At 39.9% G+C, this 26,297-nt stretch overlaps 1 protein-coding gene across 5 annotated transcripts in view; it reads left to right on the top strand.

Moving 5' to 3' along the window:
* Positions 1 to 26,297, top strand: part of KIF16B (kinesin family member 16B) — a 290,451-nt gene that overhangs the window by 231,817 nt on the left and 32,337 nt on the right. For 4 of the 5 annotated variants that reach the window (XM_058563260.1, XM_058563259.1, XM_058563258.1 and 1 more), the window contains one exon: positions 5,648 to 5,737. In XM_058563260.1, the coding sequence (XP_058419243.1) occupies positions 5,648 to 5,737 (90 nt within the window). Of the gene's footprint in view, positions 1 to 5,647; positions 5,738 to 10,958; positions 11,062 to 26,297 lie in introns of those variants that run through there. The other variant, XM_058563261.1, reaches the window with a different exon arrangement.

Genomic DNA, 26,297 nt, shown 5'->3' with positions numbered 1-26,297 from the left:
TTAGCCCAATTCAAAGGAACACACGTATGAAGCTTTGGATAGTCCTCTGCACATTGGGCCCTCTTTCTCTGTCCCTTCCCAGCTCCGCGCACCTACCATGGTAGCATCCCACATCCCATTGTAAGCACTGGGGGCTGATATCAAGAAAGCAGTAGTAAGTGTATTGGATGCTCTTTGAGGGCTTTCAGGGATTTTATCTTCTTCTTGCTGTCTTGTCATCTTGTGCCCAAAAACCCTTGATATCTACTCCCGGGAAATCACTTAGCCGTGCCAAGTCCTCTGCAATATTGGGTATGTGCATGTTGTTAGAGAAATTGGTATCCCTTTTGAAGGTAGTTTTCTGGGGCCAAGGTGAGAAAGAGGAATGAAACCCAAAATGATGAGGCAGATTTGATGTAGTCCTTTCATTAGAGATTTAAAAAAATGGTCCAACATTAATCAGCTGTGATAGCAACAAAGAAGAAGAAACTGCAAGCCAAAGCCCCACAAGCTAGATGTCCTGATATGCCTAATTATGCTAATTTTGCTTGAGGCCTTTTTAAGACCTTTTCTACCCAGAGAGATGAAAAAAGGCATTGCTGGTTTATTGTCAGCTAAGAGCCTGAGTATATTTAAGACAAGTCCACTTGGACCTCCATTTTTCAACTCTTCATTCAGGATGCCTGTGACATGTCAAGTATCCTTCTAAGGTGCAGTGAAAACCAGCTAAAAATCCCAGCTTTCCTGGAGCTTACCTTCTAGTGGGGAAAAGAGACAAAAAAACAAGATATATAAGTAAATATATACCATGTTAGGTAATTAGAGGTGCTTATTAGAAAAATAAATTAGAGAAGGAGGAGTAAATAGTGTTGAGTTGGGGAAAGGAGGATGCAGTTTTAGATAGGATATCCGAAGAAGGCATCATTGAGAAAGGACTTTTGAGCAAAGACTTGAGGGAAGTAAGGGAGCTATTCATGTGAAAAGAGCATTCCATAAAGGAAAAGTCACATACAAAGTCCCTGAGGCCATACTTACTGTGTAGCATGTTTGATGTATCCTAGCAAGGAAGCCAGAGTGAGCAAAGGAGAGAGTGGTCAGAGATGAGGCCAGGGAGGGGACAGATCATACAGATTCTTGTAGGTCAGTGGAAGAACTTGGACTTGTACCGAGTGAGATGGGACATCTTGGGAGGATGTCCCATTCGAACAAAGAAATGGCCTCTTATGACTTAATGTTTTGAGAAATCACTTTGGCTGCCATATTGAGAAAAATAAATGAAAGGAAATTTGGGGAAGGAGAACAAAAGCAGAAACAAAGAGACCAACTAGGAAGCTGTTAAAAATAATCCAGGCAAGAAACTATGGTGGCTTAGAGCAAGATGTTAATGGTGGAGATGGTGAGAAGCAGTCAGATTCTCGTGTTTTGGAGTTTGGTGGAAAGTATTTGCTGACTGATTGGATGCGAGGTTCAAGAGAAAGAGGAGCATTAAGGATGATGCCAAAGTTTTCGGATTGAACAAGTAGAAGAATGGCATTGTCATTTACTGAGATGGGGAAGCGAGAAGGGAAGCAAGTTTGGGTGAGATTAATTTTGGTAAATTTAGCCAGATTAAGTTTGAGATGCAATTAGACATCCAAGTAGGCAGACATCGAGTAGCCTGTAGGATATATGAGTCTGGGTTCAGGGGAGAGATGTGAGTATCCAGGGAATCATCAGCTTATAAATTTAAGCTATGAGATGGGATGCGATCACCAAAGGAGTGGGTGTAGGTAGAAAATAAAACATGTTCAAGGACTAAGCCCTGGGGCACTTTGATGTTTAGAGGTCAGGGTGCTGAGGAGAAATCCCAGCAAAGAAAATTAAGGTAAGAGAGTGTAGCAACCTGGAAGCCAAATGAGAAAGGTGCTACAAGGAGATAAATCAAGTAAGATCAAGACCAAGAATTAACCAGTAGATTTAGCAATGTGGAGGTTGTTGATGACCTTGGTAAGAGTAGTTTAAGTGGAATGGTGAGTAGATTGGAGTGGATTCAAGGGATAATGGGAAGAAAGAAATTGATGAAATCAAGAATAAATTCAAGGAGTTTTGTTATAATGAGGAGGACAGAGATGGAGTGGTAGTTGGAAGGGAAAGAGCAGTCGAGATGGGAGTTGAAGATGAGAGAAATAATAGCTGTTTAGATGCTGATGTGAATAATCTAGTAAAGAGTGGGAATGTGTTGGTGCAGGAGAGAGTAGATAATTGCTTTTTTCAGTATCCTTCAGAAGGCAAGAGGGGATGGAATCCAGTGTTTAAGAAGAGGAGTTGACCTTAACTAGGAGCACTGAAGGAAGTAAGGGAGCTAGTCATGTGAAAGCGTATCTATCTCATGCCTGGTAACAGGAGAAGAGATGAGATACAGGGCAGATGGTGGCAGATGAGTAGACTTGGTTGAGGGTGCTTTTGGAAATGTTCTCTTGGTTGCTTCCATTTTCTCAGTGAAATAGGAATTAAGGTTATTAGCTGAGAGTGAGGACAGGGAAAGAGGTGATGAAGGCTTGAGGAAAAAGTGGAGTAAACTATTTAGATAACTATTATCTAAGAGAAGGGAAGAGTGAATGGAATTGGGAAATGTGGTATGACTGGTGGGAGGCATCCAGGCTGACTTGAAGGTGGTGATGATGGCTTTAAAATGAGACCAGTCAGTCCATTTGGTGGTGTGTTTTTCTTCAGCCACATTCTGCTAGGCAGGCGCAGGCGAGGAGTAAGCAGACAGTTGAATTTAACTAGGATGGTGGTTTAGCTTGGTCCAGGGAATTTCAAGAGCGGGACAAAGAGATTTGAGGTTGGATACGAGGGGCGATTGTAATGATTGTCCATGGTTTTCAAGTTGAGTGAGGAAGGATCCAGGGTGGAGGTCAAGGAGTGAGAGGCCAGGGTTTTGGAGGGATCCTCTGTTGGTTAATGAAATGACCAAGAATCATGGCAGAAGTTCCATAGTGTTGGAGCAGGTGACAGTGAGCAAAACCTAAAACCTTGGTTTTGGGAAATTGGGGGAGTGTCTAAGGTGAACTGACGCCTGCAGGAAAGATAGGTAGAGTGGCAGGATCGGAAGGCATGAGCTTCACAGGGGAGGAATTTTAGAAAGGATAGATGAGCGATGGTTTGGAAGTTGGATTGCAAACAAGAATGTCTACCCACTTCCTGGTGCAATGGGATGAGGAACGTGGGGAGAAAACAGTCTCTACTTGAGAGGGCTGCAGGGGAAGCGGTTCCTCGGGAGAGCCAGCTTTCCGTCAGAGCGATGATGAAGAGCATGTTGCCAGAAGAGGCTGAAATCTAGGGATTTTGCTGATGATTGACCGACCAGGAGTTCAGTGGTACAGTGGAAGGATTTCACGAGAAGGAAGGAGAGCCAAGGGGCATTAGAGTCTGAGGGATGAGGGCGATGTAGGTTTCTTCCGTGACTTTCTGTGAAATCCAAAGTCCCAATACAGGATGGTCTCACCTGTGAACATCCTGCATCTTGCTACTCCCAGGTCACAGGTGTGGTTCCATTAACTTTCTTGGCAAGTAGGCGGCATCACGCTCACTCCTGTTCCAGTTCTCTCTTTGGCCCCTGCTTTGTGTCCAGCCAAGGCGGGGACTGCTGTGCTCTTGCGCTTGGGAAGCCCTGACACGCCTGCTGATTGTGCTGCCCTTGCTTACCATACCTCAGTGGGGTCTGCTGAGGGGGAGAGAACCAGAGAGAGAGGCCCCCCAGCTTAGCTGCCAGGAACAGTGTTTCCCAAGCTTGAGTGACTTGCACACCAGCTTTAAAAACTTACAGCTGCAGATCACCTGTACTATTTTTACTTGATGATTTTTGTAAATATACTTACCTTTTTTCCCTTATAGAAATATCTTTTTAAAGGAAACTCATAAGAAGAAATTTGCCACAATTTAAGAATTATTGTAGATAATGAATACAGAATCAGAATGATGAAAATAAAAAATGTACGTCCTTATACACCCCAAAATTGACTTATTTGCCACTTTGGGAAATGAGTGAATAGAGAAAGGCTGAAACGCAAGTCTCGCTCCTCCTTATGAAACGACCCACGTGGGTATTCTCCTCACTCTTGCTTCTCCTTTCCTGGTGATCCCCTGTGGTTTACATGCCAGAGAATCAGGCTGAATTGTTGTGCTTGAGAAGGGCATTTCTCTAACATGCAGGGTAAGATTTCCCATTCAGGTACATGGTCCGTGCAAAGGCCTTGAGGTGGGAAGGAGTACGTGGATTCGGGGAGTGTAGCATGAGTGAGCACACCTAAGGGGAGAGAGGCTTGAGGTGAGGCTACTGCAGGCAGTGGGTTGAAAATTAAAAATTGGGGTCTTAAAGGTTAAAAAATTTGGGTCTTTTTTTAAAAGCAGCATGAATCCACTGGGGAGGGGCTGTTAAGGGAGGACATGGAATGATCAAATTTAAATTTTTAAAAGCTCCCCTGTCAATTGTGCAGAAAAGGGATAGGAGGAGGTAAATGTGGATGTGGACCACTGGGAGAGGCAGGCCCTGGCAGAGGCCACATGAAACCTGATGGCCTAGAGTAAGATGGTGGTGGCAAAGGATGGAAGGATAGAGCTCTAAGAAATTTTAGGAGGTAAAAGAGAGGGACCTCTGCTTGTTCTTGTGTGGGCATATTAGCGAGGAGGGGGGATCAGGGGTGGCTTCAGCATCTGGCTGGCGTGGTTAGTGGATGGTGCTGAAATGCAGTGAGATGAAATGCACCAGAGAAGAGCTCGAGTTGAGACTAGAGAGACTACGTAGAGTTCAGTTTCGGACAAGTTGACCTTGAAGTTCCTGTGTGACTTCTAAAGAAAGATGTCTCCAAGTTGGGTACATGGGTCTGGAGCTTGGAAGAGAGGTGGGAACTGAGACAGGAATTTGAGACTCGTTAGCCTGTGCTTTAGGTGTGATTGTAAAGGTTGGTGGTGTCTACCAGTCCCTCCTTGTCACTGTGACCTTAGCGTGTGACTGATGTGCCACCCAGTCAGCTCGTTGAACAGGAACAGTAAGTTCAGCTGCTGGTTCAAGGCTGGATTGAGAATTCTTCCCCTGAAATAAAGCAAAATATGTTGTGTGTTTTTATACTAACAATTGAGATGCAGAAAGATTTTTTTCTTGTTTTTCTCTTTGGTCTCTTCCTCCTCCTCCTCCTTTCTCCTTCCTCCTCCTCCTTCTCCTCTTCCTCTTCCTTCTTTTTTTCTCTTCTTCTCCTTCTCTCATTTTTTTCCTCCTGTCCACTGTGGTGACATCTGGTGACCTGCACTGGCATTTTGTATAAAATGTGTAAACATTTTGTATGGGCCCATCACCGTACCAGAAAGGTCGCCCTGTGAGATTTCCTTTCTACAGCCTAAGTGGAGGGTTAAGGGACACTTTTTATAAGCCATTAAGAGCTAACTGTCTGTCCCTCACATTACACAGGCACCTGCGGCTTATAACCAGATCTGGGAACCCAAGATGCATGCTTAAGTAGAGTACAGTTATTATTTATAAGTCTTATGTATGCAGCTAGATTAATGTTTTCAATTCTAGAGAAATTTTACATGCTAATTACTTTTTATTAATGTTTAAATTATTTAAAAAAACTTTAGTCACTATTCTCTTTCATTAATGCTGATTTATTTTTATTTTCTTGGTTAATAGATTACTGTCCTAGATGAGACATGGACCGTATTCAGGCGTTACAGTCGTTTTCGAGAAATGCATAAAACATTGAAGTTAAAGTATGCAGAGGTAAGCTATGAAATAATTATCTCCAATTAAGAACGTTTGTTTCGTAAAGTAAATGAGCTGATTGCATTATCAATACCCTATCTCTCTCTCTAGGTATTAGTTTACGAGTGTCACCAAGTTTTATTTCAATTACTCATCTGTCAAAGATAGATTTTTACTTTTTGTCCTTCGTTTCATTTCTATTCTACGCAATTTAAACATTTTCTGAACACAAGATAAAGTGACAGTAAATGAATTATATCCTTTTCATACATTTTACAATGAATTTTAAATAAATATTTTAATTTACTTTTCAACTGTGAAACCTATTAAAATCAAATAGTAATAAATTCTTCAATTTAGATTTGTCCTTTTTTCTCTTAAAAAAGACTACATGAATGCTTAGACTTCCACTTAAAGGGAAATAAAGTCATTAAAAGTTCATTTGCCATCGAACATGGAGAGGAGGCAGATAGTAAATATGGAATTATCTAGAAGCAAGGAAGCATTTCGTGTACCTGATCAGATATTCGGAGTGTACTGATACATTAGTAATTTTTCCTTTTTGAACAAAGACTAGTTTTTAAATACTTGTAAGCAAAGAAAAATATTCCTAAAATTAATGTATATCTTCCAAGTGAATGTATTATTATTTATATATATATATATATTTTTTTTTTACTTAAGCTAAAGGAAACCTTGTATAGGCACAGCTCTTTGGGAATTTTGGTTTGAACTGACTGCAAATCAATCGGTAGTCACTGTCTTTTCAGCTTTATTTTTATAGTTTCTTATGATATCCTAAAAAATAATTTAGTCAGACACTGTCCCTAATTTTTTTCTCATTGAATAACTTATGTTTCCTTAACACTTCCATGCCTTGCACTCTTTCTTATATACAATACAAAGAGAAATATCTTTTTGTAAGTAAAATGGTTCCTTGATGTGTAGAAGAACTTGAGTCCAGGTAAACTTGAGGTCTCCCTGAAATTCTGTTGTGAAGCTTCATAGTAGTGTTCTATTAACAACTGAAGAAGCTTCAGGTATGAATATAGTTCAGTGTTCCCAAGAGGCTTCAGTTCCAGAAGTAACTACCTCAAAGTCAAGTTATGAAGTTTGTTTCTGCAGTTTACTCTTCATGTCTCTAATTACTATTGACAATCAAAAGTGGAAGTATTGTCTACATGTTAAATGTACAGAGCAACTTATTTTTAAAGTGAGCTTTGCAGCTCATTAACTGCTTGGTTTTAAGTTACTACATCAGTACTTCAATAATGTACAGATTTTCATATTAACACACTAAATTCTCACATTAATAGATGGAAAAAAACACTTTACTTGAAACAAAAGGACACAAACTTTACAAGGATTTTCATTCCATGATTTATTTCATATCAGTTCATCCAATGCCATTAGTTCAATGCTGTTCTACGTAGGCACGTTTTTCTAGATTCTAGTAATACAGTGGTAGACAAGAACAAAAATGTCTTCTCTTACATATTTTAAATTCATATGGGGACAGACTGACAACAAACAAGGAAAATATAATAATAACTAACACTTAAAAAGTAAGCATGCCATGTGGCAGTTACCATTTTACTTTTAAAAGGTAAGCACGCCATGTGGCAAGTGAGGTACATGCCATATAGGAAAAATATCAATAAAATGTGATGAGGTAGAAGGGTTGAGCGCTTTAGTGTAAGATCATTTCAGGGTTGTGCTCTCTGATGAAATGGGATTTTAGTTGAAATATGAGGTGATAGGTATTTAAATGAGTTTGCAAAGAAATAATGCACAGCTCTAATCAGTGTTTTTAAAGAAAACTTCAGATCAAACAGAGCAATCTTTAAAGATACAATAGAAGAAAACTTACCTGAGTTAACAATGATGTGAACCTGTAAATCGAAGAGGTTGCCTGGTATCAGGCAAAATTAATGACCAGAGATTACCACCTATGTAAAATTCTTTCCAGGGGGAAAAAGAGTGTATTACATACATGATGAAAAAAAAAAATGACCTTCAAATGAAGAAAATCAAGCTGGTTTCATTCATTCACTCATTCACTCATTCATAAATCTGTATTGAGCAGCTCCACAATGTGGATACAGTTGTGAGAAAGACAGTCACATTCTCTCCTCTCAAGAAGCAGAGAGAATGGACAATAAACAAACAAATAAGATAATTTTAGAAAATATTAAGTGCCATGGAGAAAATAAAACAAGACAATGTGATAGTGTGGCATGAGAGCTGGGCAGGGGGCTACTTTAAATGGAGCAGGGGGGAAAGGTTTTCTGAAAGGGTGAGATTGAGCTGAGATCTGAATGTTGAGAAGGAGGTAAGCATGAAAATCTGGAGGTGAGCACATCTTATGTAGAAGGAACAGCAAATGCAGAGGCCCTGGGATGGGACCAAGCATGGCATGTTCCAAGAACAAGACGACCTGTGAAAAGTGGCAAGTGTGGTAGAGAGGAGGGCAGGGAAGTAGGTAGGGCCTTCATCATGTAGGGCTGTGAATTTTATTCTTAGTGCTGAGGGAAACCACTAGATGATAGTAAACAAGGTCTGAACATTGAAACTCAGCTGGAGTTCCCATTCTCTTCGTAGATGACTTCTCACAGAAACCCTTTTCCTGAAGACAGACTTGTGATCTAACTGATAACCAAGTGTGGAAATTGCTTTTTCGTGTTGAATCCAACTTTGTGACTTATACTTTCTTTCTCATAAGGACAAAAAAAGTTAGTTATGAAAGAGAATCCACAGACACATGTGCATGTATTTGAAAGAGAAGAGAGAATGTGAGTAGTGATTTGAAACTATGTGGTACGATCCTAGAACAAACACCATGTGTAGGAAGGGAAGCTGTGCTAATTATAGACCCTGAGTGGCACGTGCTGATGCCACTGAGCTTTTCAGTTGCCACAACCATGACCGATTTCCTTACCATTTGCTGAGTGCTTACCTTGTCCCAGTCATGGTGTACTATGTTTTTGACATTCATGATCTCCCTTGGTTGGAGCAAGAGACTTGCCTGGTGAGCAGAAGCTGGTAGAGAGGCCCAGGCAGTTTGACTCTATTTCCTATTTCTAAACCAATAATAATATAAAAATTAAATGGGAAAAAAAATACATTAGCTCTAAAAACACAGTAGCATGTCATTCTAGATCTAGATGAATCTTATTTAGTGAGAGAACAGCACTGTCCATTTAATGTTTCAAGATGAAGCTTAAATATCAAGTTAAATATCAGCTGTATTTTTTCCGTAAAGTTGACTTTTCTTTGGTGCAGCCTAGCTTCAGTCTTACTTGCTAAGTAAATGGTTGATGATAATTTTTTTAATGATACGTATTAAATTTACCTAGTCATTGAAGGTTCTAAATTTTCAATCAAGCTGAAAAAATATTGAAAAAGCACACTTGAATTCAAAATATACAGAATTTGTAATATACTTGCCAAGACAGAGAATCTTTGTTCACCTTAAAACTTTAGTTTTGTTTATAGCTTATAACCTTTTGGGACTTTTGTCTAAAATTACATCCTATTCCTTCACATTTCCTTCTGGAATTTTGGCCATGTTCTTCTGGGGGATATACCTCTAAAGCAGGTTGATGTACGAGTTCCTTTTATGGAGATTTTTTTTCCTATCAGTAGTCCTTTTTTTTTTTTTTTCAAATAAGTTGCATGTTTATGATAAAAGGTTGAAATTCAAAGATATTTACATAGAGCATGAAAGGTTCTCCTAATCTCACCTCAGAAATAACCATTTGCAATGCCCTTAGAAGGTCTTGGATCCAACTAAACATTCAGACTCACAGGACTCCCATGGGCCATACTCAGCCTCGGGTGACCCGGGAGGGATGTAAGACAGAGATTACTGCTTCCCAGCAGGGCCGAGACTGCCATCACAGCAATGTCTCCAGAGTCCACACAGCTGTCGGGATGCCGTTTTCTTTGCCCTGCCTCTCCCAGGTTATAGCTTAGGTGCAAGGAGATGAGATCCACGTGGGGCAGATGTGAGACCCGCTCTGGCATAGAATCCTATGCAACAGGGGAGTCAGTATCTTTGGGAACAACTCCATGGGCAGAACTTGCTGAGTCCCTGCAAGGGACGTGCTGAGTTACAAGTCACCTCACTCAGAAGCCTAAAGCTATGGCTTCCCACCTGATAGCTATCATTTCCCTATTCCACAAGCACTTGTCATTTACCATGGACAATGGTATATAGTAACAAAGTCGGAATATCACCTTATCAGGTTTGCAGAATCCTTTTGATGGACATAGGGGTAGTTTCCAGATTTTTGCCGCTGTGACTACTTCTCTATGGACATTCTTGAAGATATCTACATGTCTTCCAATCCACATGTGCAGACTTTGTGAAGAAATTTGGTAATTGCTGAACTGCTCTTAAAGACTTAATTTACCGAAAGCCAAGATTAGGAAAGAACACAAAGAAATTGGGTAGGCTGAGAGCCCTGAGGGCCTTCACTCCCTTAGTGAGCTTTTAAGAATTCCTTAACTGGGGCTGGCCCGGTGGCATAGTGGTTAAGTTTGTGCGCTCTGATTTGGGGGTCCGGGGTTTGCAGGTTCGGATCCTGGGCGCAGACCTATGCACCGCTCATCAAGCCATGCTGTAGCGGCATCCCATATACAAAATAGAGGAAGATTGGCACAGATGTTAGCTCATGACCAATCTTCCTCAGCAAAAAGAGGAAGATTCGCAATAGATGTTAGCTCATGGCCAATCTTCATCACCAAAAAAAAAAACAAAAAAAGAATTCCTTAACCGTTGTTCAGCTGAGTCTTCCAATATCCCTGTTTACTCCTATTCGTTGGCTTAATTATTTACTATACTATATTTACTATAGTAAATAATTATTTACTATCAGGACAATGAAGCTGGTCAACTGAAGACCGCTCAGGGATAAACAGGAAGGGGTTATTGATTATTAGATATAACATGTCTGTGAAGAAAGTAGGAGGAACTTAGGATTATTACAAGCAAAATGAATTTATGAATTGAAAGGACAAGAAGCCATTGGGTTCCATGAAACCCTGGGGCCTAAGAATTAAGGGCAGGGAAAAAGAAGAAATCAAAGAAAAATGTAGTCCATTATTTTTGTATGGTGACAAATTTTAGAATAAAAAAGAAAATTAAATTCTTTGTCCTATATAATACTATAGAAGAACGGATTGACTGCAGGTGATCTTGGACCATATGTAAGCATTATGTTCACTCTGTTTTCAGGTTCACTGTATGAGTGGGCTGACTTCTCACGGGAGGTGCTTCATTATTCAAGGTTTTAAAAATTGTTGTTTTATTCTTATTCATTTTCTTTAACCTTAGTTTCTTCTGGATTCTAAATAGGTTTCCCTTTTGTTTTGAATTAATTTGTCTTCTTGATATACTGACATGCATTATGCAAGCTCCTTCTGGCTTTCCTTCTCTGCTCAATAGCTCCTTCTGGCTTTCCTTCTCTGCTCCCCTTCATTGACCTTGTATGGAATCTTAATCAAATTAAACCCTGTGTTTTCAAATTCCACATCTGTAAAGTGATAATGCCACAGCTAGTTTGTCAAAGATTGTGAGAGCCTCAGATAAAATATGTTATTGAAAGCAGCTATGAAGTATTATACAGCATCTGCTTGAGAGCATGTCTTTGAAATTTTATCACGCAGATCCTTTCAGCAGTGTTCTTTTTTTTTTTCGTGAGGAAGATCAGCCCTGAGCTAACATCCATGCTAATCCTCCTCTTTTTACTGAGGAAGACCGGCTCTGAGCTGACATCTATTGCCAATCCTCCTCCTTTTTTTTTTTCTTTTTTTATCCCCAAGGCCCCAGGGGATAGTTGTGTGTCATAGTTGCACATCCTTCTAGTTGCTGTATGTGGGACGCGGCCTCAGCATGGCCGGAGAAGCGCTGCGTCAGTGCGTGCCCGGGATCTGAACCCAGGCCGCCAGTAGCGGAGCACGCGCACTTAACCGCTAAGCCACGGGGCCGGCCCTCGGCAGTGTTCTTTATCTATATGAAAGCTGTGTATTTCTTTTACTCTATTAATACCAGTATAATACTTTTAAATATCAGTCAAGTTATGTGCTCAGAAACAAAGCCTAGTTACACGTTCTCTTTTCTTTTCTCTATGGAAGAGGCAGAGTTACTGTTTCCTTCTAGTGCCCATGAAGTTTACCTGTGGGTCCAGATCCTAGTATGGGAGTCCTTCAAGATAAAACTAGCTCATCAAGAATCTGAAAAGAAAGACTATTTTAAAACCACATCCCCTTTCAACCATTAGAATGAGTAGTGAAGACAGAGTATCCCTTCTCCACCCACCCCCCCTTTTTGGATGAGTGGTCTAGTGGGCTCTGAGTGTATTTAATAAAGTAGTAGGATGTGAGGCTAGAAGGTCAGAGGGTCACTGCTCCTTCTAGGAGATTCAGAGTTGCCAACCTTTGTCTAATTTTTAGAGGACTTTATTTTACTACCTTTCACAAGGAATCCTCCATTCCCAGTGTTAGAGCCTAATGGGCGCCTTACCTCCCAGGAGAGTTGTCTCACCGTGAAAGCAGTTAAGCTTTTGAATCAATAACTGAGGGCCCTTTTAATCTTGGCTAGGAGTGATTCTGAAGCAGGACTGCTTTGGTCTGCCTAGAGGCAAGAGGATGAACCATGTAAATGGGACATTTTATGTATTTAAATGTACAGTCAAGGGGCCAGCCCCATGGCACAGGCAGTTAAGTGCACCTGCTTCGCTGCGGCAGCCCGAGGTTCGCTGGTTTGGATCCCCGGCGCGCACCGATGCACCGGCTTGTCAGGCCATGCTGTGGCGGCGTCCCATGTAAAGTGGAGGAAGAAGGGCCTGGATGTTAGCCCAGGGCCAGTCTTCCTCAGCAAAAAAAGAGGAGGATTGGCAGATGTTAGCACAGGGCTGATCTCCTCACAAAATAAATAAATAAATGTACAGTCAAAATAAATGCTAAGGGAACTTTTAATGCGTGTGCGTGAGGAGATCATAAGTACGTGGAACGTGTTGCCTGTCTGCATCATAACAGAGTTATCACACCGAGTCATTAGAGACCCAGAGCATCAAACAGGATCAGCCTCCATCAGCCGCTTCCCCAAGGGGGCTCTCTTCTCCCTACAGAGCTGAGGGAGAAAAATATTTCCAGAGCCTTCGAGTAAAAATGACAGATTGCTATGTTGAAGCAACTGTTCAGTTTCACATCTGGCAGTCCCTGGGTGCCCAGTGAATACCAATGGGAGGGAAGAAAACAATTAGGCAAGAGGTTATTTAATTTGTATATGGACTTTCAGTTTGTGCTGATAGAACCATTTCTCACCTTGCTTATTTTCCAAGTAATTTTCCCAAAGCAGCACCAAAAAAGGGAAAGAAAAGAAACTGGCTATTGGCCTTGTATTTGTCTTGCACAGCTATTTACCATCCATCACTGAAATGCATTCTAAACAGTTTTATAATGAGCATTCCAAATTTAATATAAAAATTGAAAACCTACTCACCATCAAATTATAATGCTACCAGCCATAGCCACAGGGAAACATCCAGTAAGCCTTAGATAAATTCAGCTGCACCAAGCCCCCAGCCTCCTTGAATTTTTAAATAGCAAACAACTATATAGGCAAAAATAGAACGCTGCCAGCTTCCTGACCTGGTATGTGATCAGAGGCCCAAGGATGTCACTGTATGGTTTATATCACACCATTTTCTCCACCTGATAGAAAAATAGTATTTAAATCACTGCTTTCAAGGTGGGTGGGGGAGCAAAAGGCATCAGAATTAGCTAGGAAGCTTTTCCCAAATATGTGGACCCGGCCCCACACTAGGAAATTCTGATTCAATAAATCTGACGTGGAGCCTGAAAGTGTGTAGTTGGGGGTTGTTGCATCCACCTTGGGAGCATTACTTGATTTTTCATTATTATAGATCACCAAATCTAAAAGGTGATTCCCAATGACAAGTACTCTTGTCAAAATTAGTGACAGGCTAGTTTAAACCTAGACAATGAAAATGTGTTGATGGTCTCTTTGATCACCAAAGACTAGCAGACATGGACTTGATCAGCTTTCCTCTGTAACCAGCAAGGAAACTTCCCATAACCATTTACACATTATGAAGTATAAGTACTCCAGGGGACCTTAAAGATTGGGTAGTCTAGTTTTTCCTTTTAGAAATAAGGAATCAAATACCCAGAGAAAGTTTTTTCAAAGTCATATCAAGACTTGGGGAATAGGCGAGATTCATGTCTCCTGACTCCTGGTCCTGTGTTCTTTGTCCTGAGTCTCCCTCTCCATGACCACGTTTATTAGAGAAAGAGGGATTTTTAGAGTACTCCAGGTGAGATCAAAGACAAGAAAATCTATCCTCTGTAAAAAATCTGTCACATAGAGAGTCCCTATGGATGATAACTAGAAATTGGGTTCCTTCTACTGAATGTCATGACAATGACAGATTCCTGTCATGTCTCAGTCCCTGAAAGAGACAATTAGCATCATAGTAAGAGATAGATAATACAAGTGTTTGACTTAGTTCAATGGCATAATTATACTTAAAAATGCAGTATTAAATTCTCACAGATCTGAAATGTTTCTCACTTTCAGAAGTTGTTGCGACATAGATGAATGTCCTCAAATTTATCTTCACTGGCTTATGCCTACATCAAATTGACACTGGCTTTGAGAGGAGTGTGATTTTATGTGGAGAAGTTACAATTTTTGTATCAGATATAATGAAGTCAGTACAACCCTAACTATGCTGCCAACTATGGTTTTATACCTCGGGTGACTTCGAGTTTTAGCACTTCAGAGACAACAGACAGCAGCTTCTGCTACTGGTATGTCCTGATTGCTGCTCCATATGGACCACCACCAAGAATTCTGCCTTGCTCATTCATTCAGCAGATATTTCATGAGAGTCTCGTATGTGCCAAGCTCTGGGCCAGGCACATAGCAGGTGCTTGTAAATATTGTGTGGTATGCTTGAGTTACCTTATCAAAGGTCTAAAGGTAGCTCGTTGCTCCTTTAGTACTCCATCTAAATTGTCCTGAAGAGTTGCTGCCTCATGCCTCTAACAAATCAAACTTGGAGGAGAATTGCTTATTTGTTTGTGAGTATATTTCTCAGTGACAGCTGTTCTTATAAGGCCTTGGGAGCTGCTATTAATTTTGAGTTGTCAGAAATGCTTCCATCTAGTCAGCTGTGAGAATTATGGCAGCCCTTTGATGAGTTTTCATTATTTGCATTTCTCAAAAGCTGGAGTGGCTGAAATTTACAGACACAAACCTGCAGGGTGTGGTTGTTTCAAATGCTGCCAGTTATCACATAGGCGTCTACTTGCAAAAGACAGGTTATAGCTGATTTGACCAATTAGAGTGCCACGTAGAATTTTTCCCTCTAATCTTTAAAAATCAGGTACTAGTTAGGAAGCCAAGTATTACAGGAGTAAAGAAAATGCCTAGTAAGTGAGGAATGACAATAAAGTACATTTTTATTAGGTGGTAACAGAAGTCAAATATTTTACTTTCATTAGTAAAGATTCCACACTTTATTAGTTGTTCTCAGTTTTCTTTTGGTGATTTATAATCCAGTTTTAGCTGCTTAATTGTTATAAAAATCATAAAAGATAAGCAAGACTTTTTATTGCTCATTTCAATTTCTTTTCTATATTAGGGCTGCCATTATTTATATCCAAAGGAATAGCGATGCCGTTTATCAAAACCTGTGCTGTCTGTTGCCTCCAAGACCGCCTGGACTTAGTACAGGATCTGGCTAACCTAAAAGTGAACTTGGCCAAGATTGGAAAGCTTCTAATAAAAGCAGACTTTTCCGTTACATTTAATTTGTCTTCTTGATGGCAGCAGACTGGCCGACCTATCTTATTATGATATAATGAACATTGAAGTCAGGATTTGAGCATGATGGCTCTTAGAAGATAATTGGGCTGTGTCAGTTGGCTGGGAATCAGAAAGGGAAAAACCAACTTGTAGATGAAAATTTCCCTCTGAGATTGTTAAGAGCATTAAGAAATATTACAAAGCAACAGAGAATGCTGACTATAGGTCTAATATACATACATATACATACAGTTAGCTAACTTGATGGATGAATGGATACTCAATGGTTTCGTTTTCCCAAAACTGAGATTCACAAATAATTCCGTAAAATGGCTATGCTAGTTATAAGGAACTAGTGATTATCTTTTCTGACTGTTGATAATTCTTCATGTAGATCTATTGTTCAACCTAAAAATTAGAGGCTTGTTGCTCGAACATTCAAAATAAAGTTAATAACTTGGGTTTTTAGACTCCACAGGCACTGAAGAAGGGAAAGACAAATTTCATTGGAAATCAGTAGGCCTCCAAATTATTGATTTCATTTTTCTAATGGCTTTAGAATATGTTTTATTTACTGAATTGCAGAACAAGCTTGTCATTATGTTTCTCTTAGGCCAAAGAAATGTGCTGTTTTGTTTGTTTCCTATGTTTTACTCTGCATAATCAAATTTCATAATTATACAAAATAGGCCATTGGGCTGTTGTTAAATTTTCTTCCAGTGTTCTCTAGGCTTATCATGTCTCCCACAAATATCCAATTTATTTGACCTCAGTCATCATATTTAACTTTAATGTACAATTTTTCCCATAAGAGCTCAAATGTCTGCATCATTTCCCACTCCTGCTGTAAGGATAATGGCTCTAGCAGGAAAGATACCGTTTTAAGGGTTTTCTCGTGAGCACTGCATTCCCGTTTGTGCCGGTCCTTTTTCTATCCTACAACCTCTTGAAAAGTGACAGGTTTCATCATCACATAGGGCTCTATTTCCCTCTATACATCTTTGCCTTACTTCGAACAAGAGTGCTATGAAGAGTTTACAGGAAGTAAGGTGCACTTTCTTTTCTATATTAGGGCTGCCATTATTTATATCCAAAGGAATAGCGATGCCGTTTATCAAAACCTGTGCTGTCTGTTGCCTCCAAGACCACCTGGACTTAGTACAGGGTCTGACTAACCTAAAAAGTGAACTTGGCCAAGATTGGAAAGCTTCTAATAAAAGCAGACTTTTCCGTTACATTTAATTTGTCTTCTTGATGGCAGCAGACTATATTGCTAAAAAGCAATATAGCCAAGATAATAGGCAAAATATCTCCATGGTATCTAAAGTGCTACTTCTAACTCAGCATAGAGAGATTTTAATCATCAGTATCTGAGTTTTAGAATTTCGGAGCTGAAAGGAAACTTAAGCATCTTAGTTCAACTCCTTCATTTTAACAGATGACAAAACTAGAGAGGTTTTATACATCACTCAAGATTATACAACCAGCTCTTTTCTCAGCTAAGACTTGAAATCTGATTGCCCCAAATCCCAGGTTATTAAAAGAAAAAGACATATGGTGTTAATTTAACTGTTCCATTAAACTTGTAAAAAGAATAATCACTTTTTATTGTTTCTATAAAAATGATGCATGCTCCTGTATAAAAATTTCACATAATACAAGAAGAAAGCAACAGATTACTCAAAATCATTCTCTAAATGTAATTAATGTTACCATTTAATGAACATTATTTTAAGTACTTAAGTGAATAGGCACAGATAAAAGGATGGATATGTAGATCGATAAAAAGAAATTAAAATGAGAAAAAGAATAGGAAGAAAGAATGATATAACTTTATAACATGGGGTTCATTCTAGGTATGCTATTTTTAATTACAAACAATAATTTTACTTGAATTTAACAGAAGTGAAAGAAAATGAAGTAAAACTGGAGAAATTGGTGAGCTTCAAATTAAATGTCTCTCCACCACAAGCTATATTAAATTCTCTAAAATATGTGTGACTTTAAGAACAAAGAATATAAAAAACATTAAAATATTAGTCACTAGTTTTCAAATATGTTTCCATTTTACAAATTATCAGTTGTTTCCCATTTATAAATGATCAATTGTTAGAAGGGTCAAAGATAAGTAACTTTGTTTAATCCCATCTCCCAAATTTTAAAATTATATTATTTTTACATTGTCAAGATATATAACATTCACATTCTTTTATACATATATTATACATAATTCCCTCTTAGTTGTGAGTTTACATAGGGGCAGTATTTACTTGACCATGGTGTCTTTGTTCCTGAGATCTTTCTGTTGTGCCGTCTCTTGGTTGGTTATTTTTGGTCATACGGTATATTTTTGAAAGATGCGCCTTGATGTGTTTTACCTGAGTTCTTATCTGCTTGAGAATGTCTGTCTGTGGCCTGCAAACTTGAAGGACACTTTGGTTAGGTATAAACTTCTTGGGTCACATTTTCTTTCTTTCCCTGAGCACATTTCATTTTCCACTGTTATTTTCTCTGCTCTATATACTATATGCTAATCTGTGTTTTTATGGTATTCATTCTACTTTTGTTTCTTCTGCTGGGGCTTTCATTCCAATACTGTTTTTGTTTGTTCCATTTCTTTCTTGAGTTCTTCTGGCTCACTTCTTTTTTTGAGCAAGTGTAGGGGAAGGGAGGAGAGTGGCAGGGGTGGAGGGTGTGGTGGTACTGATTTTTCTTTTTTCAATCAACTTTTTTCATTTTAGAATAGTTTTAGACTGTGTTTTTTGCCTTTTAGCATGCCTTATAATTTTTTGCTGAAAGCTGGACATGAAGTATCGGGTGAAAGGAGTTGAGGTAGATGGGCCTTAGTGTGAGGTTTCTGTATGTGTATCTGGCTAGCATACAGGCTATGTTTGCTGTTTACGGTAGTTGTGGTGTCAGAGGCTAAAATTTCCCCTAGGGCCCTTGTTTCACCTCCGCTGTTGTCTCTGGGTTCTCCTAGAGACTTCTTCAGCAGAGTCTGAAGCTTGCAGTTGTTTTAGCTGTAGTCCCTGTTGTTACACAGGAGCCCCGTGGATGGGCGGTGAGGTGTAGGGGAGGGACAGCGTTCTGTGGGCCTGTGATTGGGTCTGTCTTTAGTGAGTCTGAGTTGGGCACTTTACTTCCCTCAGGGCAGTTGTTAGGCTTTGGTAAGACCCAATGCCGTTAGATTCTGGTAAAAGACTTTTCCTTGAGGGCGGGCCTTGTTAAGGAGAATAGAGAGCTCTGGGTGTTATTTCAGAATGATTACTTTTTCTCTCCTCCTGCTGGAATGGAGGGGACTTTGCTCCTATCTTCACAGTGAGAATCTGGTGGCACTCCTGAAGGTAAAACTCACAAAAGTGTGGAGACCTTACCCCAGCCAAGACTGCCCCCCGTCAGAGCTTTTTGCTCTTGTATTAGTCTACGCTGAGTCTCCCCCAATTCGTCAATTACAGTGTCAAGTGTTCCCACCAATACTGGCTCCAGCTTCGGGCTCTGTGCCCTCTAAGCTATGATTCTCTTTCCGCCTGTCTCTCCAGTTTTGGAACAGTAGTTTGCCCTGTGACCTGAATTCTCTGATGGATCTAAGAAGATGTGTTGATTTTTAAGTTGTTCAGCTTTTTTCTTGTTGTGAGGACAGGAGTGATGGCTTCCAATCTCCTTACATATCAGATCAGAAACCAGACGTCCTATTTGAATAGTTTTAGATTTGTAGAAAAAATGTGAAGTTAGCACAGAGAGTTTTCATATACCCCAGACCCACTTTCCCCTATTATTAACAACTTACATTAGTATAGTGAACCAATATTGATACGTTATTATTAACTAATGTCTGTATTTTGGAGATTTTCTTGGTTTTTACCTAATGTTCTTTTCTGTTCCAGGATCCCATCTAGGATACCACATTACATTTAGTCATTATGTCTCCTTAGGCTACTCTTGGCTATTACAGTTTCTCATACTTTCCTTGTTTTTAATGACCTTGATAGTTTTGAGGAATGCTGGTTGGATATTTTACAGAATCTCCCCGGCTGGGATTTGTCAGATATTTTTCTCATGATTAGACTAGAGTAATGGGTTTTGGGGAGGAAAACCACGGAGATAAAGTGCCGTTATCTTCATATCACGTAAAGGATACATACACTATCAGTGTGACTAACCACTGTTGATGTGGACCTTGATCACCTGGCTGAGGTTTCTCCACTGGAAAGTTACTCGATTTTCCCCCTTTCTACACTGTACTCTGTGGAAGGAAGTCATTACGCACAGCACACATTTTAGTAATGGGGAGATATGCTCCACTTCCTTGAGGGTGAAGTATCTACATTAATTATTTGTAATTCTTCGCATGGGAGGCTTGCCTGTTCCTCTCCATTTCTTTATTTATTCAATTGTGTATACAATCATTAAATTTTGGGTTATAAGCCAATACTATTTTTTTTTATTTAGTTTTGTTTTTCAAATCGCTTCAGCTTTGGCCATTAGGAGCTCTGTTCCTTTGACACACTCCATCATTGTGCTTTTGTTTTTGAGTCCTCCCTTACTTTCTGGCACTACAAGATGCTTCAGGCGCATATTGCATATTCCCTGTCCCAGTCCTGGAATCAGCCATTTCTCTAAGAGCTGGCTCACTTCTCAACCCTTTTTCCCCCTTGTCGTCTCTTCTTTCAACCTGTGTATTACTTAGTTCTTTTGGCTCTTTTTTAGAGATGATTTTTGTAGTTCCTTAAGACTGAATAATTTCTTGTCCGAATTCTTCCTGGGTATCTCTGGCCAATCCTTCTTGTGATATATGCCCTTTATCTTCCTTTTGCTTATATTTCATTCAGCATCTCACCCCACCCTTTTCATTCATAGTTCCAGTTTTGGTTTCTTCTACTTACTTCTCATCTTTGAGTGAAGTGGACTAATTGTTGAGGGAAAACACCGTTGTGTCATGGAGGCAAGGAGGGAACCAGTATTGGGGAGGGGGAAGGCGGCAAGCTACTGCATGCCCAAACTTTTGCTTAGAATTTTTCTGAGTTTTTTTCCAACAGTTTTTCCCTTTGCTTTGAGATACTTCTCCTCTTATTTTCTGGTGTTCATGAGAGCTGTGGGATCACTGGCTGTGGGCAGTAAAGCTAAATACTTGCCCTCTGGCCTTTTCTCCCTCTAGCGCTAGAGACAGGAGCCTCTCCAGGCTCTTCCTCCCACAGCTCCCGCTGCCTTCCTCTTTGCTGTGGGTGTCCCCTACCTTTTCCTTGTCCCCAGATTTAGTCTCTATAATCACTGAGTAACGGAATGCCTGAGAGTCTGGACGCTTACTGGGGTGGAGAGTTCATGACCAGCAGCCAGGAGGCGAGGTGATGAGGGCTCTCGGCAGCCCCTCATCTCATCCCTGCTCCACAGTGCTTTCCTGAGGGGCTGCCTGGCCTGTGATGTGGCGCTGTGGTGGTTTCCTAGTTTGGAGACAGAGTGTTGACTTTACTTTTCATCTTTTTGGTTGTTTTTGGTGCTTTTGAAGGAGATGAAGGGAGCAAATAAAGCCTTTACTCTACCATCTTTAACCAGGACTGTTCCATCAGATTTTATGGTTTGTAGAAAGATTCTTTTTATTGCAATCACACTTTGCAACATGAGACTCTCTTCCTGAAAGTTATAAGGGGAAATGATGGTGCTTGCTCTTTATGAAAATGAAGTCTTATAGAAAGAAAGAAAATTGTTTTTCCCTCATTACTGAATCCCAAGTATCTTGATCATTTTTCTATGAATCAGAAATATTTATCTGAGTCCCTACAGAATTTAGTTATTATGAGGAATATAGAACTTCAGGAACTTTAATTTTTAGAAATATAGGACACTGTATTTCCTGTCAGAGGTTACAAAGGAAATCCAAGAGGAGTCTCCTCCACCTACAGATTGCCATTTACTGCTCCTGACAGTATTTCTCATGGAAATCAAATGTAGACCATCTGCTGGATTATAAAATGAGGCAATAGGGGGCTGGCCTGGTGGCATAGTGGTTAAATTCACGTGCTCTGCTTCAGCGGCTGGGGGTTCGCAGGTTCGGATCCTGGGCACAGACCAACGCACTGCTTGTCAAGCCATGCTGTGGCAGCGTCCCATATAAAGTAGAGGAAGGTGGGCATGGATGTCAGCCTAGGGCCAATCTTCCTCAACAAGAAGAGGAGGATTGGCAATGGGTGTTAGGTCAGGGCTAATCTTCCTCACCAAAAAAAAAAAAAAAAAGGCAATAAAAATGAAAATTTGTAAATATTAAGTACTTGAGAAAAAATGAAAATATCTAGATAATATCATTGATTTTATTTAAAATTTTCTGTTTAACATGAGAAACCAACCAAACAAAAAGTAAACAAAAGATGTTGATGTATGTAGGCCATGAGTGAAGAAGCCAGGGACAATTCAGAATCTCCTCTCTCTGAGCCTCTCTTGTATTCTTAATTGGTTGCAAATACTACTTTTCAGACAGTAATACTTTCAGCAAAATGGAAGAGTTTTGTGTTTTTTTTTTTGGGCTCTCCAGGCGCACTGTTTGTCCAGACCAGTGTCTCTTTTGATCTTGGTAAATTGTCCATTTTTAAAAATATTTGAACAGTTTAAATAATTCACAATCCAGAATTGAAACTTCCAGAAGATTGCTTTTGCTGTTCTGTTCTAAAATAAATGAAGCAGTTCCTTCGCACTTGTGGACAGAAGTTCAGGCCTCTTTTCTACCCCAGGTTTCTAGCCTCTTCTAAGTTTTTTTATAGTATTACTGTTTTGGGAGTGAAGCAGCAATTCCCCTTGCCCTTTTTCCCCTTATCCAAGTAAAGACTATGATGGTCTTTTTTTTTTTTTCTTTCTGGAAGATTGGCCGATTTTAGGAGCACACTGTAATATGTTCTGTCAGCAACTGTTGGTCACCAAAAGGCTTCCTGTACCACCTGCCCAGCTTTCCCAGCTCCTCGGTTTTCTCATTGTTGTATATTTTTAAATATATTTCTAGTTTTGTTTTATTTTTGAGTGCTTTAAGAAAAATATTCTTTTGAAAGAATATTGGTCTAGATATGGCCAGTTGACAATCCATCAAATGAGAATATTTACGCTTGGCAGGTAAAGCAGATGGAAATGTGTCTTTGCCCTAGCCATCACTTAAACATGTCAAAGTTTATACAGGGTTAACCAGATGGAATGGCTGATATTCAACTATTTTTAACTTACGAAATGGCAATTTTATCTAATTCAACCCAAGAGCTTATAGATATCAAGGCCCAAACAGCACTGTTAAGATTCTCTAAAAAGGAGAAATGGAGGTAGTTTCCGTTCTGTCAGAAGGAAGAGAGTTGTAGAGCTGTTCTTGTGTAAATATAATTATTTGATGGAGGCAATGTGTTTTTTTTTGTACTTGCCTCATGGCCTTGCCTTTCTACTTTAGTTTGTTCGCGTCCCAATCCCACCAGTGGGACATGGACCTGGTAACATGCATTTCTATCCTGAGACCCACTGGAACTTCTGCTCCCGTTCCTTTTTTCCTTCCCTCCAACACTTCAAATATGTATAAGGATAGCCACCATTATTCTTATTTTTTATTATGAGAGGAGTAAGATAATAGGAACTAATTAATCGTGTATGTCCCGGGGCAGACTTCTGGGGAGCCCGCCTCCAGACCCATCCCCTGTCCTGTCGCTCCACTGCTGTTGCTGACTCCTGTCCCTTTCCTGTTCCCTCGGTGGGTACAGGTCCTCAGTAAGCTTCTGTTGGCAGCTCTTGTTGAAACTGTTGATCACTGCCTAGCAGCTATGCATCATTTTCCTGCTTTAATACACTTAAGGAGGGATTACTTCCTTTCATCTGAATCCTAGATCCCCAAGGGCTTCAGAAGGGGTCTTCCATACACTGCAGACATCCTTTACAGCGCTGTTGCGAAAAACCTAGACTCAGTCCAGAGTCTTCGTCTTGACTCTGCCACCCCATGACTCCGAACCCTTCTAAGTCACTTGACTCTGGACCTGTATATCTCTAAAATTAGACAGTTAAATATTATAGTCCTATGATTATATGCCTAAAAGTTGTTTAAAGTTGCCCTTTTCTTTTTTTTCCTAAAATCTGAACAGCAGTGTTACACATAATTTATACATAGTTTTTCACAGGGTGGATAGTAACAGCACAAAATATTAGCCTCTATCTCAAGCTGGAGTACTGCGGTTGACTACAAGGAAATTTAAATGCTTGATCCTCACCCGGGTCAGCTGCCTGAAGTCCTTTTAGTGCACCATTTCTGATAGAGCGTGCAAGTGTGACTATAAATTTCCCCTGACAGAAACCACATCACCTCATCAGCTTCATAAGAAAATGACAAAACAACCAACTGTGAAAGCGTGCTTGCCAAGCTTTCACCATCACTGCTTTGGGGGGAAACACATTTGTATAAATGAAATCGAGGCTGGATGAAGCCCAAAACACAAGCTCTGGTGTACCTGTCTTCTCCAGGCAGCAACGTACGGGAAGTGTGTTTGTGCTGGTGAGGCCAGGATCAGAAAACCCTTTGCTTCTTGAAGCCACATCACCAGTCCAGGGATGGAGAGAGGGTACAAGGGGATGGGGCATCCTGCTTTCTTAGTAATTACCAGCTCTCTAACAACTGATAATAGTAGCCTAAGTCCATTCAGCATTACTTCACTAAATCTTCACAGAAACCTGGTAAGATTTTCTATCACTGTCTGCATTTTTTTCAGTAGCGAATACTCAGGCTGAGAGAAACATAGCTGGTTTAGCTAGTTAGTGGTCAAGCCGAGATTCAAACTGGGTCTGTCTTACCTCACTGCTCATGGCCTTTCACTTTACCTTGAACTGATTTTAAAGTTGAATGTCAGCAACAAAATTGGAACATTGGTGTGAAAAGGAGGAGAAGAGGTGCTACATCCCACCCACCCCAAGGGTTCTCTGCTTTGGTAGAAAGTGCGCTAGTGTGAAAGAAGTGAACTTTTCCCTGACTTCAGTTAACTTTAAAAAAGTCATCAAAGACACCTTGAAGACTATGAAAGGGGAGAATTAACAAGAAAAAGACAGATACCTAATAAAAAATGGGCAAAAGAGTTGAAGAGACACTTCCCCAAAATGACTAACTGGATAGTCAATGAGCATGTGAAAGGATGCTCAACATCATTAGTCATTAGAGAGAGCAAATTTGAACCACAATAGAAATCACTGCATAACGACCAGAAGTGCTAAGATGAAAACAACCACGGTCTCAAGTGTTGGTGAGGATCTGGAGCAACTAGATCTCTCAGTCACTGCTAGTGGGCATGTCAGTTAATAAAACCACTTTGGAAAACCAAATTTGATTTGATAATTTCAAATACAAATGAACACTTACACACCATATGACTCAGCATTTTTACTTCTAAGAGTGTGACTGACAGAAATCCCTACATATTTTCCTATAGGTAAACCCATTTGTATAGGAAAATGTTCATTGCAGCACAATTCCTAATGGCCGAAACTGGAAACTAGCAAGAGACTGAACAAATAAATGGTGGAATGGTCACATAATGGAATACTTTACCGCCATGAGAATGAGCAGGCTATTGCTATGCCTGACAACATGAATGATCTCACAAATATGAGGCAGTGTTGTGAAGGTAGACACAGAAGAGTTCATGCTGTGTGATACCATTTACATGAATTTCACAAATAGCAAACACTAAGCTATGCTGTTAGAAATCAGTCAGGCTAGTAGTGACCTTTGTTAGGGGGTGAGGGAGGGATGGGAAGGGAGCACGTGGGGGGGTGCCGGGAATGTTCTATTTCTTGATCTGGGTGATGGTTACAGTGTTTTCAGGTTTGAAAATTCGTTGGGTGGTTCACTTATGTGCATTTTTCTGCATGTATATTTTACTTTAGGACTAGGTTTTTAAAGTACTATATATTCAAATGCTAGTTCTTAATTTTTAACTCTCACTGTGTCAATATAAATTTAAATCAACTGAGAGATTTGCATATGTATAAAATAGGAGTTTTGTGGCATAGTGTGACCTATATTGTGGGAGAAATGTTAATTTTTTCTTGATAATGCTTCATTGGCCTCTCAGTTTGCTGAACCTGACAAGGTGAGGAAGGAAGGAAATAGTGAATTTCCTCAACACCAGCAATGATTGCTGCTTAGTATTCATCCAACCAAAGCAACACTGGCTGGTCAGGTTTTCACCACATTTTGGAGTTCTTTCTTGCCTCAGAGTCTATAATAAAACTTCTCTTTTTGTTATGATTTTTATACCTCTGAGAAGAGAAGCATAAGGAAAATAACTATGAAATCCCAAGACCTGGCTAAAACAAATTCTGAACCTTTATTCTCTAGAAAACAAGGTGAAAACGTTCAAAGGGAAGTCCTCTTTTCACACGGGAAGCCTTCATTTGCAGTAGTAGCTGAAAAAAGGCTGTATGGAATGTTTAAAGAACCTTAGCAGTGGTCTGAGAACCGTTTTACAGAATGTTCAGGTAGTATGCAAGTTGAGTTTTCAAGTTCTCGTCTCAACAGAAAAATAATTGAATTCTAGTATAAGAAGGGGGCAGAGGAAGAACAAACTTGCATTTTGAAAAATAAAAATCGTGAAACACCATCTGGCAAAGAGTCTACTATGTTGCCTGAGACAAAATGTTGAGCCTCAAGTCAGTCCTTCCTTTGAGTTCCCATCATCCTGCCTTCTCATTTGACCATTGTGGAGTCTTTTCTGATCTGTTCAAGGTACGGAGTTGGTTGAT

Source organism: Diceros bicornis, chromosome 19 (assembly GCF_020826845.1).
Source record: "Diceros bicornis minor isolate mBicDic1 chromosome 19, mDicBic1.mat.cur, whole genome shotgun sequence".
In the NCBI taxonomy this organism is placed as follows: domain Eukaryota; kingdom Metazoa; phylum Chordata; class Mammalia; order Perissodactyla; family Rhinocerotidae; genus Diceros; species Diceros bicornis.
The sequence above is the reverse complement of the archived record's forward strand: the minus strand, read 5'-3'. Positions and strand labels throughout refer to the sequence as shown.